Source organism: Petaurus breviceps, unplaced genomic scaffold (genome assembly GCF_028583685.1).
Source record: "Petaurus breviceps papuanus isolate PSGF00001 unplaced genomic scaffold, PetGlider_PUasm1.0 188, whole genome shotgun sequence".
Lineage (NCBI taxonomy): Eukaryota > Metazoa > Chordata > Mammalia > Diprotodontia > Petauridae > Petaurus > Petaurus breviceps.
The window spans coordinates 11366154-11380012 of record NW_027185804.1 but is presented as its reverse complement, the minus strand read 5'-3'; the positions used below and the strand labels follow the sequence as shown (position 1 = coordinate 11380012).

Genomic DNA, 13859 nt, shown 5'->3' with positions numbered 1-13859 from the left:
AGTGAAAGCAGTGTGCAAACAAACTATATCAATAAAGACAAGATTTTTAAAAGAAAATATAGTATGATGATATAATTATATGTAGTAGAAATAAAGTGTAATAAGTTTTTAAAAAGAAAATATAGCATAATACAGTATAGTATAATATAGTCTTGAATTGATAACCTCAGGACACTCAAGTTTGAATCCTGGCTGTGAAACTTACTAATTATATGACTTTGGAGGAATCTATTACCTTCCAGGGCCTTAGTTTCCTCATCCATAAAAAAAGAGATTAGACTAGGTGACCCCTAAGGTCTTTCCAACCCCAAATCTATGATCTAATGAATTGATGGGAAAAGAAATCAATTATGTTCCTGAACACCGATTTTTCTTCTCTTTTCTTTCCTTTAAATTTGTCCCCTACAAGATGAAAATGTCTCATGCTAAGAATAGGATTGGGCAAAGGATATAATTTCACATAGTACCCGAGGAATCAGGAAACCTATTAATGAAGTAGCATCTGCCTGCCCCCTGCCCCGACCCTAAACATGGACTGAAAGAACTGGCTTCCTAAAAGAAGAAGGGAGAGAGAAAAGGTTTCTGCTCATACCTGAGTTTGGAGCCTTTGCCCTTTTCAGGAAGCCTATTAAACTCTTAAAAGTTTTCCCTCTTAGTATATGTGTTCTACAAATGTCACCAGCTGGGGAATTGGAATTATTCAGAATAAACTATTTCTAAGCAACTTCGAAGAAAAAAGTGTAAATATCCCAGAGGCCCAAGGGCCAGTCCCGAGAATCAGGAAGCTCTGCCTGATGCTGGTCCACATCTTACCCCACCCCACTGGGATGGGCTGTTCTAAATTCCATTGAGTTCACTTTGCACCAAGTGGGTCAGGGCTCCCACAAAATCTGCCTTAATGTGATTCATCCTCAGATGTAATCTCCTTCCCCTGTAGTCATGCTTTTCTTAGCCCAAATGGCACAAGACAAAGGTTGGCTAGTAATTTTACATCTTCTCCCACTTAAACACCTTTTCTGTCAGCAAATTTACTAAATCCACTGAACTCCAACTGTGCTATTAAAGGAGGAATTCACTTCCTTTCTCAGCACCTCTTCTGCCCAGGCTATCTTCCTTTAGATGTCTGCTCACAGAAGATGCTTACAACTCTCTAATTTAATAATAAATTAAAAACAGGTGAATGGTATCCTTTTCATGAGTCTTCTCTTCCTTATAAGGCAATCCCATCTGTCCCCCTTTTCCCCCACCCTGGCCCCTGGCCCCATCTCCCCTCACCACTCCCAGCAGTTATCAAATTCAAATAAAAATGGGGGTCACTAATCCATACATAAATATCCCTGTAGGTCACATATTGGCTTAGTCTTAAAATGTGGTGTTATCTATGTTTTATTGTGGTTTTCTTTATTTTACTAAATATGTCCCAATTACATTTTGATCTGGTTGAGATTACTGAGGACGTGCCTTTGACACCTCAGCCCTAGAGCTTTGGAAGGAATAAAAATTGAGTATTCCTGTAGTCCAACAACCTGGGCTTGACCATCTTAGTAACTAGGTTACCCTAGGCAAGTCACTGAACTTTTCTGAGACTGCTTTTTAAACTGGAAGATGAGGATGAGAGTCAGGAAAATCTGGTTTTAAGCCCTGCTTTTGATATATACTGGTTATGTGACCCTGGGCAAGTAGCTTAACCTTTTACAGCCCCTTGACATCTGCTAAGGTCTAAATTATAGTCTGTGACCTTGATGGACTCCATTGGCAGAGAAAGCTTCTTCATTGGCAGTTTCCTATTTCAAGAAAGTTATAGTCACCCCTCCCCATAAAATGAAGATAAGAATAGTAGGCAGCAATGTGGGGTGGTGTAATAGACAGCATATTGGACTTAGAAGAGTCCAGAAAACCTCAGTTTAAATTCTGTCTCAGACACTTTACTAGCTGTATGACTCTGGCTAAGTCACTCAACTTTTTCAGCCTCAGTTTCCTCTTCTGTAAAATGGAAACAATTACAGCACCTACCATTCCAGACTGTCATCAGGATCAAATGAAATTATATGTAGAAAGTGTTTTTGTGAACATTAAAGTGCAGCATGAATGTTAATGATAATTTTTATCCTATGGAATATATGCTAATATAGAATATTCTATGTAGAATATAGGATAGTAATCTATTACCTACCTCACCAGATTGTTGTGGGGACCAATATGCTATTAAATGTTAAAGGGTTTTGTAGAGCTTTTTTTCCTGTTTTGATCCAGACCTGAGATTTTATCAAAGTAGAAAATCCCCTTCCTGTCTCAGCATTAAAAGATAAACTACCTTGATCAAACAATAAATATGTATCATGTGAAGGATGTGAACTTCTTCATTCTATGATCACCCTCTATCCACTTAGTCAAGCTGCCTTTCTTCTGCACAGACTTAGAGGCTAGATAAATGTCACTTAGAATTATGCTCATCTTCAAAAGTCCTCCCTCTTTACCCCATTGTCTCTGGAGGAGAACCCCACAACATGGAAAGCCAGTGGGTAAATGCCCATTGATTCTCATGTATTTCCATGTTTGTGCTTGGAGGTCTCTGAGCAAAGGTGTTAACAAAAGGCAGTGTTATTATTGCAGCCTTCTAAAGTTATTGCTCTGATATTCCAAAGCCCCAGTTTATCTATCAATTCATCAATCAGGATATTTCCTCCAAAGATACAGATTGTAGCCTATCCATGTCTTCATCTGTTCTGCTTTTGTCCATCTCATACCAATGTTTCATTACAGCTGCAGTGGTTTTCCCAATGGGCTGTGGGCATCCTTTGACCATGAGAATACCAGAGGAGAACTCAGACTTCTTGTTGATTTTCACTACAAATTTTCATGATTACTGCTATTTTACTAGATGATGCCAAAAATTATATATTTTTTTAATTTCCACAACACTTGCCAGACCAAAGAACAGCATCTCTTACCTATACCATACATATGTTTTGTTTTGTTTTTCATTTTTACCCTGACCTGTGATTTTATTAGTTTAGGGAACTATCAGCAAAGAAACTTCCTCTAACAGTACAAATCTTCGACTATTTTTTTGATCTCTAGTCTTGAAGGGTTGAGTGGAGGCTCTGAGAGGTTAAATTATTTGCCTAGAATCACATAGCCAATATGTGTCACAGGTGAGACTTAAACCTGTCTCTCAGACTCAGGCTCTACATGTGGCTGCCTCATGTATTCCACATTATCCTGTGAATAAATGTCATCAGAATTAACAATTCACCCAGCATTTCTATGTGGCACCTATCATTAGATCTTTCATATGTAAGTTAAGTAACTACTGCTAGCCTGGCTGCTCTGAGTCCCACTTTAATTAAAGTGTGTTTGATAGGATCTATTCATTTCCACTAAAAAGAGATGATATTTGAGTAGCTCACTAAGCCAATGGCATGTTTGTTTCATCCTTGACTGTTAACAACCCAAAGAAACAATTGTTAACACGAGATAAATAAACTTTCCAAGTGGGTGTGCAGTTTCAGATAAACTAATCACTAGGCAAGCCTTGCTGCCTATTGGGAGGACTGATGTGTAACCCTGGGATAATGGGTTCTTTGGAAGAATTAAAAAAAACCTTACCTACCATATTCTAACAAATTGCACATAAGGGAATCTAGTCAGAATTCTCCCATGTCCCCAGCTGCCTCCATGGCCCCTTGTTGATTCTTTCTTAGAAAACCAAGGTATGACCATGTACAAATAACACACAAAACCTCACATATTCCCAATGGTATTCTAAAACATTATAACCAGGATGAGGCACCTAGAATTTCACCTCAGGACAGAAAATTGATGGGATATAGAGAGCATCACAGCACTAAGAGTGCTTCTTCTCTTACTAGTCCTGCCCACTTGGCAGCAGCCCCATCCAAGGGCACTTCCTGCCTGGCAGTGTCTGCATTCCAACAAGTTGAGGGACAGCCATTCCAAACTATTGATTTCTTCCCTTTCCACAGAAGAAGACCTTATTCCACCCTAGGGTGTCTTTCTTCTCCCACTGACCACCCTTAAGCATGCATGAGCCTCTATACACAGCCACTGGCCCCAAGTATACAAACTGACAAATACATTCCAAGCTAACATCTTCCCTGAAGTATTTGTGCTTTAATTTATGGGCTTGTGATTTTTACTCATGTGGCTACATTCCCTTCAGCAAGGTTGATCCAAACCTTAATAGACAGCTAATGTTCTACCAAGCCAAACATGCATATTCACTCAAGAAAAAAAAAACTGTATCCCACAGTGACCAACCCTCTGATGATAACTCTCTCTAGCTTAGTTAGGCTAGTCTTCAAAGGCCACATTTATATTTATCTCTATATCTATACATATGTATACGTGTGTATATATACATGTATAAATTACAATCCAGTTAGCTTAGTAACACTTGGAAGAACAGTAGGCACAGCCTTCAAGAACCTAGGGATGGATGCTTTCCAAACAATAATGAGGTTTTCAGATGAGGAAATTATGTTTCACTTTTTAAGATAGGGTTTAAGGTCTCCTGATTAAACAAGTAATGGAAAACATGCTCTCTTCCACAGGGAAGCATGTATAGATAAGCATTTATGGAAGTGCTTCAATTTGACTATAGTAGTTAAGCTGGACACTTGGTATTTCCTACAATATGTTCTTGGGAATACTTGGTATGCTGGCATCCAAAGAAGTCGACTCAGTTCAAACTGAGCCCTCCCTTGAAAGTCTAGGGAGGGGTGATGTCAGAACCAGAGCTAGAGCTCTTGGTCATACCCCTCAGCCCAGAGTTAGGCAGCCTGACCAAAGCTTGCTGTTGTTGGTGGTTGGATTTTGCATAGAATAACCCCTCCTGGTGGGCATTGACTCAAGAGACAGCTGAGCAAAGCCAGAATGAGTTTTGCCTTTCCATTCAGCCTGGGACCAGGGTGAGATGGGCAGGAGGAAGACAAACGTGAGCAATGGGAAAGAAACTCTGACTCCCAAAGAAGATTTAATGGGGCTGTTTGGGAGGGAAGGGAGGAGTATCTGTCATTTCTCACCGATGAAGGCAAGAGCATCCAAGTGTTCCTTGAATTGGGCAAAGGCCAAAAGTGAATCCTTGGACCCAGACAAGTTCCTAACGTTGTGGTTAAGGGGGAGAGGGGAGCAAGAGATGGGGTTGAGCTAGGGAGGGGTTAGCAGAGGTTGGTGAGAGGACAAGACTGTCTTCCCTCTCTGAACCCAACTCTGATTCAGTCCACAAGCTGTCATAATGATGGGGGAGAGCTCCGGGAACTTTTCTCTCTTAGAAACCTCCCCTGTCTCCCCTAAACCTTCTTCCAATACATCTTGGTTCCCCAGGTGGAGAAAACAAGGAAGGTTTCAGAAGAAAGGGAACCTCATCAGGCTTCTAGTTGAGGTCCTGGGGCAGGTTGGGTTGAAGTGGGGTAGGGTGAGAGGCACTGACTGCAAAAACCACCTAGGATAAGCAACGGAACCCCAGAGTGGCAGGAAATGAAAAGGGTCTCCTGGTCAGGGCCACTGGGCCACTTTCCAACTCCCTGGGAATGGGCAGAGACTTCGTTTCTCTCTCCCACCCACCGTCTTCACTAATCAAATGGAGAAGAAAGAACGAACCTGATCTTTTCCTCGCTGTGCCCCACCCTTCACCAGCCCCCAGTATGCCCAGTGAAGGGAGAAGAGGAGAGGGACAAAGGGCAGGATGCAGAAATTTGCTAATAAGCCTGGAGTTTAAAAGGCAAAGTGAAGTAGAGAGTGGGACCCATTATCCTGAACTAAAAAGAAATCTTTTCATTTTTAAGGAATCAGGAGAAGGGAGGTGGGGATTCACCCGGACAGTCACTATTGCTTCGCTTCTCCGAGACATTTGCTCAATTCTCCACTTTGCTGTTGGGGACACTGCCCAAGTCCCCACAGCGCTGGAGGTTGGGGGAGCTTGGTTCTGCCGGGGGTCGGGATGCTTAGCCAGCTCCAACCCACCAGCCTTTCCAGTCAGCTGCTGTCGGCCCCAAGTACAACGTCTGAGCTACATGTTCAGAACTCCCTTTAGGCTCCAGGCTGCTTGAATTCCTCACCAGGCTGTGCCGCCCTGCTACGGGCTGGGAGGGCGGTGTCCAAAGAGCCTCTCAAGTTTAGGGACTGGGGGGGGGGGGGGGGGGGGGGAATTCCGCCATCCGAGCTTGGCTTCTGCTGCACGCCTAGGCACTGTCCCCTGGGGAAGGCAGGGTACGGGTTCGGCGAGCTAGACTCGCCACTTCGACTGGGAGGATTCAGCGTACTCTCAAAGAGCGCCTGCTCCGCTAGCACCCACACCTCGCAGTCTTTAGGACCGCATCTCCCAGCACTGTAGTCTAGGTATCCCCTACCCTCTTATCCCGAGGCCGGTGGGTCGAGGAAAAAGCTAGTGCCTTGCAATCTACACCGCCCCCTACCCCCCAGGAAGAAGTGCTGAGATGCGGGAGAGCAGTTGGGATGCCAGTACCCCCGCTACCCGGGAGCTTTGTATGGATTCTCGGTCTCCTTTCCAGGTCTTCCCCTCCCCACACCCCCCTCCAATAATACCCACGTATACCGTACTCCACTCACCTGCCCTGGCTGCGCTCAAACAAACCCACAGGACCAAGATTACATCCATGGGCACTGACTCCCGGTGGGTCCCCACGGGAAGGGACGCACAGAAAACAAGCAGAAATAAAGAAAGCTCTCGGAAATCTTGTGGCCCGCAGTGCACGGACCCTTCAAAGTTGATAGCGGGAGGGTGAGAAGTGGGGGACTCCGAGAGGCCGGGGACGGGGAGAACACGCAGAGCCCCGAGCACAACCAAGGGAGAGAGAAGACTCGGTCAGCCAGCAGCAGCCGGTGTGGTGAGGTGCTGAGCTGCGCTCCGGGATCAGTCCATGCGCCGTGCCGGGAGAGGGTGCGCCTTGCCCGGGGAGGGTGCCCGGGCTGCCCTGCCCCGTCCTCCCCTGCCCTCCCTCCCACCCACCCACCCCAACCCTTGGGCAACCCAGCAGGCAGCGACTCCGGCGGTTCAGGATCAGAAACCCAGACGCTGCGGCTCAGCTCTCCTCAGAGCTCCAGAAAGGCGTTAGGGGCTTGACGACTCCGGCAGGTTGCGCTCCCCTCCTGAGCGGCTTGGATCCGCCTTCTTCACCCAGCAGCAGAGGAGGAGGAGGAGGTGGAGGAGGGGGCGGGGGGGGGGGGCAGGAGGAGGATGGAAGAGGAGGAGGGAGGAGGAGGAGAAAGAGGAGGAGGAGGAGGAAGATGCAGGAGGAGGAGGAGGGGGAGAAGGACAGCAAAGCACGGTGGCTGCCGCTGCTTCTGCTGGGTTGCTGCTGCTACTGCTGCTGCTGCCACCGCCGCTCCTGCTGGACTCAGAACAACGAATCCAAGAAGGGTAGAAAATAAATAAATAAATAAATAAATGCACGCCGCCTCCCAGATGCCGGTTGAGAGCCTCTCTCCAGTTTAAGCACAAGCTCCCCGACGTGCCAGGCTCGCCCCTGCCACGGCTAAGCTGCTCTGGGGGTTGTGGAAGTTGTTACAGTTCATCCTGCCGGAATCCAGGAGCCTTCAGAGCACTAGTGGCTGGTTTCATTATAAAGAAAGCAATAACCTGGAACAGCCACCAAGCCAGCCAGTCGGGCCCCTCCTCAAAGAACACCCAGGAGAACACTGGTTTTCTAAGAGAGGATTCGCCCTGGCAGCTGGCTGGGGGGGAGGGGGAGATGGGACATGGGGAGCGCAGGGGAAGAGAGAGGAAGAAACGGCTGGGCACTGAGTCTGTACTCCTCCTGCCTCCCTCTCCCCATCACGACCACCTCTGGCCTCCATTCATCTCTGAACAACTTTCTCTCAGTTAAACCTCCTGAAGACTTGAGTTTGGAGAGTTTGGCATTCAAGGAAAGAAGTAGAAGAGTATGGGGGGAGGGGGACTTCTTCCAGAAAAGATGTCAAGAACAAAAAGAAAACGTAGCCTGTGGTCTCACGAACAGGGTGACAGTAGGCTTGGGATCTGAGACATCTGGTAGTTTGTGTGTACTCCTACCTTCCTCCAGGCCAAAGGCCATTTAATATCTCCGATACATTTTTGGTTCTGTCTTAAAGGAGATCTAACAAACACTCGATTGGCATCGGAAACAGGCAACATCCCCGAGTGTGTCCCGAACCAGATAAAAATGTAACTGGGAAATAATTAACAATATAAATAAAAATACAATAAAACATGGATGACATTACATTTAAAACTAAGTCAATTTGCAACCCGCAGGGATCCTTCTCTTCAACGTTTAATACTACCCCTCCCCCTCCAATTTGAGTTTGACACCATTGGTCTAAAGCAATGACTAAAGAGGCAAAACTGAAGGAATTACAAAGGGCAATGAAAAGGTGGGTTGTAGGCCTGCAAATCAAAGATGACATGAACAGGAGAAATGGGGTGCAAGTCATGATCCAAGAAAAGTGTGTTTGAAATACAAAGTGTGCAAATGGCACAGCTGAAAATGAGGAATGACAGGACCAGGGTATTCAACTAGTGCTCAAAATAGCTTTAAAAGACTTAGAGCAAACCTCCAGCACCTTGGAGAGATCCTCACTTTATGAGAGCATTGCCCAGAAGGAGAAGTCAAAAAGAAACATGTGAGTGTCCACATTAAGGAGATCACAGATCCATCTACATATTGATCTTTGGGGTGGCAACTCCCTGCCTACTTCTCAGAAACTTTGTTACTTTTTCTGTAATGGAGCAAGATTTCTGAAACCCCTTCTGAGAAGGACCATGCTTCTCCCAAGAGGAGACAAAAGCATATAGCTCCCCATATGTTACCTTCTCTGGTCCATGACCCTTCTCCATAGAGAACTTCGACCTTTGAGATTTCCTCCTGCCTCCTGCCTTATGTTTATCTTCACTTTCATCTTCATATATTATTTGACTGGATGCAGAGTCATGAAAACTGAAACCACAGAAAATATGATTTATACTAAATTAGTCTCACATGATTTAAAGTTCCTGATTTAGCTCCTTTTCTCATAGCCCTCTCCCTGAGCCTTGGAAGGCAGAAAAGAGTGTTTTCCCACAAGTTATCCCATATTTTCATCCTTTAACATTCCTCCTGCCAAGACCACTACCCAGAGTCCCCTTCGCTACAAGGGATCAACTATTGACTTTCTTTGCTTCCATTCCAAACTCACCTTCCTTTGTTTCATTTGTAGACTGAGAAATAATTTTATTCTAGGCTTCCTGATCAGAAATGTTTAAAAAGGAGAGTTTTGGCTGCATTGTGTTTTTTGGTCCTTGCCCTATTTTCCTTGTCATTCTTCCTTCTGGGTCTTTGTCCCACTTTGTGCTCTACATTTGGATTCCTTGGCAGGCAGAAAGGAGAGTGAGCAAACAGGTTAGTTCTGGCTGCTGACAGCCTTACTAAAGGGCAGGAAAGTGAACACACAAATCACAGGGCCCAGTGCACTCCAAAGCTGAAGTTGGAAAATGAAGAAGTAAACTGATGTCAAGACTCAGGCCTAATCTCATTTCAACCAATTCTCCTTCCATCTCCAAGGGGATTCAACTCTGGCCCCAGGGGGAGAGCAGCCCTTACTGTTTTCATTACAGAGCCAGGACTTTTTCTTTCTGTCTAGAGGTTTGTATTTGTAAGTCTAACATTAAAATAACACCTTGCAGAAACTAGAAGGAAGAATTCCCCAGGTCCAGTTAAGTCTTCTAGAGGAGAACACCAGAAACTATAATATTATGTGAGACATGTTTCCTCTCTCAGTTGTTTTCAAATAAAACTTGGCAAGGATGGGTGCCAATGGCTTTAGTCATTACAATGATCTGTTAGAAAACTTCAAAATCCCAATGTACCTTGAAATCTGCAATGACTTGGGAATAGAATCCTATAATTTAAAGTTGGAAGGGACCTCAGAGACCAGTTAGGCCTACTCAGACCTGAGAGGAAACCCCACTATCACACACACACACACACACACACCACAATTGGTCATGCAGCTTCTGCCTAACACCTACAAAGAGGAGAAACAACCACCTCTTAAGGCAGTCCATTCCACTATTCAACATCTCTTATTTTTAGGAAGTTTTTCCTGTGGCCAACCCTAAACTTTTCAGCTTCTTCTACCCATTGCTCCCAGTTCTGGCTGGAAGCCACCCCAGTTCTCTGGTACCAAACAGAACAAGTCTAATGTTTCCTGCTCATCTCAGCACTCCAAATACTGTAAGATGGCAATCTTGTCCCTTCTGAGACTTCTCTATTCAGGGCCAAGGATTTGGTGAGACAGTTGGGCCTATCCATCTTAAAGTCTCTGTAATCAATAATCCCTGTGAGACTAGGTTGTTCCACTGAAAACAAAATGAGACCTATTATGCTTTGTCATAGCAATGTAGCATTGCATCTTTAATCATAACAAGGGTTAATAGGTTATAAATCTTTCCTAGATACCTGGCATCTCATTGTTTTTAGAAAGACTGATTCCTGGGAAGAGTTGTTGAGGGTGGGCGTTTGTAAGAGTCAGGTGATCTCCACAGCACAAACACATGAAAATTTCTGAGGGAACACTGTAGGCAGACTTCCCTCAATTGTGTGTCCAAACAGTCGAATACAGTTTATCAAATACCATGTTCTTTATTATTTACAGCTACATGCACTCTCAGTGTAGGCAGTATGGTGTAGTGCAAAGAGTGATGGATTTTTTATGAGAATTGAGTTTGGATCCCAGCACTCATGACCTTGACTAAGTCACATAACTTTTCTTAACCTTGGTTTCCTTACCTATAAAATGAGTTGGGGAGGCTAGGCTGCGCAGTGAGTAGAGCACCAGCCCTGGAGTCAGGAGGACCCAGGTTTGGATCTGGCCTCAGACACTTGACATACACACAAAAAAAACTAGGCCATGACCTTGGGCAAGTCACTTAGCCCCAATTGCCCTACCCTCCCCCCTCCAAAAAAAAGGCAAGAAAAATGAGTGGCTTTAACCTATACAATTTCTGAGGTCTCTTACAACACTAAATCCTATTATCTCGTTCCATGGGAATTCCAAGATTTTACAACCCCAAGTCTATTCTGCTCTTCCTTGTCTCCTTGTCTCTACCATCTATTCTCCAATCAACCAACCCAGGAAATGATACTCGGGACAGCTCTGGTTGCTCATTAATAACTGTTGGACCATCTTTTAGGATGCTTCTTCTCTCTGTCACTTTCAGTGCCACTTTGTATGGGCCAGAAAATCTCACAGGGGGATGGAGAAACATGCATATCAGAGAATTATCCATGTAAGGAAGTCTTGGTGGAGGCAAGGGAGAATAAGATCAAGAACCAAATAGAGGTATTGAATTTGTCGAGAAGTACTGCTTCATACTCTGAGACTGAAGCAAAAGAAGAGAGTTAAGTAGGGAGTTTTTGATGTGTGGAGGAGAAGAGATGAGGGAGCCCATATTTGATGATGCCTATTTTCCCAATAAGATAGGAAGTGAGGTCACCTGAGAGGGTTAAAAGGGAGTAGTTGATATATTTTTTGAGAAGAGAAGATTTGGACCAGTGTCAATAGGGAATACAACTGGGACACAAAGATGGTTAAAAGGCTTGCTGTGCAGGGATAGACACTCTGTTAAATTTAGATAACAAAGTTAAGTGACTTCTTCCAGTGGGAGTTCAAATGCAGATGTGGAGAGTGCAGATGGTGGTGGCATCTACTGTACAACCCCTTGTTCTAGTTCTTTATCAACTATCTATCTCCTGCCAAATCTATAACGTATTATAATATAAAAAGAAGTAGATTTGTCAAGAGACCTGAATTTAGTTCAATTCAATTTAATAAACATTTCATAGGATTCTAGATTTAGAATTATAAGGACCCTCAAAGGTCACTGAGTTAGATCTTTTCATATTACAAAGGAGGAAATTGAGGACTGGTGAGGTTAAGTAACTTGCCCAGAATCACACAGGTAACAAGTGTCTAAGGCAGACTATAGTCTCAGGTCTCACTTATTTCCTATTTATCCTGTGCATAACTTGCTTTGTATCTATTTGTTTGCACATTGTCTCCCCCTAATAATCTCCTTGAGGACAGAGGCTGTCTTTTGCCTATTTTTGTATCCCCCAGAACTTGGCACAATGCCTGGCACATAAGTATGTACTTAGTAAACTTTTATTGGTTTTATCATTGTCTAGTTTTGTAAATGTATTATTGATTCTTAACTCTGGATTCAATACCCTATCCACTACATCAAAATGCTGTGGCAGGCATTGTGCTAGGCATAAGACAAAACCAAAAAGTCCCTGCCCTCAATGAGTTTACATTCTGCAGGGAGAAAGTAAATACCAAACATATCTGGAAAGGGGCATTAAAAACTGGGGAGATCAGGAAAATCTAGCTGAGTAGGTAGCACTTGAGCTGAAACCTGAAGAGAACTTGGGGATTCCAAGAGGGTGAGGTGAGAAGAGAAAGAGTTTTCCAGGCACAATGGAAAGATTTTACAGCTTACTAGTTCTGACTCTGCCACTACTGTTGTGGGTCATTGGGTATGACCTTTAAACTCTCTAGGTTTCAATACTCTCATATGCAAAAAAGGATTGGACTAAATGATATCTGAGTCCCTTCCAAATCAAAAATTCAATGTCTCCCACTCTGATTTCTAGAAACAAATCATTGTCATCTTGTCCATTCCACAGACAGTGGAAAAATGAAGAAAATATTAATGCTCAAGTTTCCATCAGTAGTAGATCACTAATGATCTCTTACCCTTCCCAAGGGGAAAATTACAAAAAGAAAAGATTTCCCCCATTTTGACCATCAGATAAATTGCCAACTGGGTTCTTTAATTATAGTCTGAGGGAGTCTTTTTGATTTGCTGATATGCATCTGTGGAATAATAACAAACAGTGTGAATAGACAAAATCGTGACCCATTTGATATGGCCAGCTCTAATAACTCCAATGTTGGTGATATCCAAGTTTTAACCACATGACTTTTAGTCCTTCATACAGAGCCATTGCAATTAGTCAAAGAAGCTAAGATCTGAAAATACCTCAAGATGAGAATAAGCACTTGAACTTTAACAGTTTTGTTGAGCATTATGGGAAGATGGTCAATATTGATGGTCAATAAGTCCAAGCAATAGATTTAAAGCACCTCAGGTGGTGACACCTACCTATCCATAACACAAGCCCTCAGAAAAATCATAGAAGTTTTGAGATCTAAAGGGCCTTAGAGTGCATCTACTTGGACCTTTTCATTCTATAAGTGAGGAAACAGGCCCAGAGAATTAAACGGACTTGGGCACAAGACAGACTCAAGACAACCACCCATAGTTCTTGATTCCTTGTCCAGTGCTATCTCTATTCTTACTGTGAATAAGTTATATTTTCCCAACTTCTTTTTCTTCTTCCAGTTCTATGACTGTCTCTTTTTTTAAAACTAGGTAAGAATACTACCCCAATAATATGGCCTTTATGATGTCCAAATCACTGGTTGAGTTTCCTCTACTCAGTCCTGCCTTACTTAAGCAGCAACTTTGACCTGAAAATTGTCCCCCTCTCCTCCCTCCATTAAAACTCATTGGAAGACAACATGCCTGTATTCTTAGCTACTGGGGAAGCTAAGGCTGGTAGGATGCTTGAAGCTCAGGAATTCTGAGCTGTAGTGGTGCTAAAAACAATCAGTGACCATGCTAACTCTGGCATCAATATCGTAAGTCCCAGGGACTGTGGGACCACTATATCTAAAGAGGGGGTAAACTAACCTGAGTCGAAAATGGAGAAAGAGAGAAGAGGAGAGGGAAGGGAGGAAGGGAGGGAGGGAAGGAAGGAAGGAAGGAAGGAAGGAAGGAAGGAAGGAAGGAAGGA

At 43.8% G+C, this 13859-nt stretch overlaps 1 protein-coding gene across 2 annotated transcripts in view; it reads right to left on the bottom strand.

The window, feature by feature from the left end:
- NELL1 (neural EGFL like 1) overlaps window positions 1-6947 on the bottom strand; it is a 922880-nt gene extending 915933 nt beyond the window's left edge. For both annotated transcript variants that reach the window (XM_069091288.1, XM_069091290.1), the window contains exon 1: window positions 6592-6947. In XM_069091288.1, the coding sequence (XP_068947389.1) occupies window positions 6592-6640 (49 nt within the window). In that variant the 5' untranslated portion in view covers window positions 6641-6947. The remainder of the gene's footprint in view (window positions 1-6591) is intronic.
- Window positions 6948-13859: the final 6912 nt, after the last annotated feature.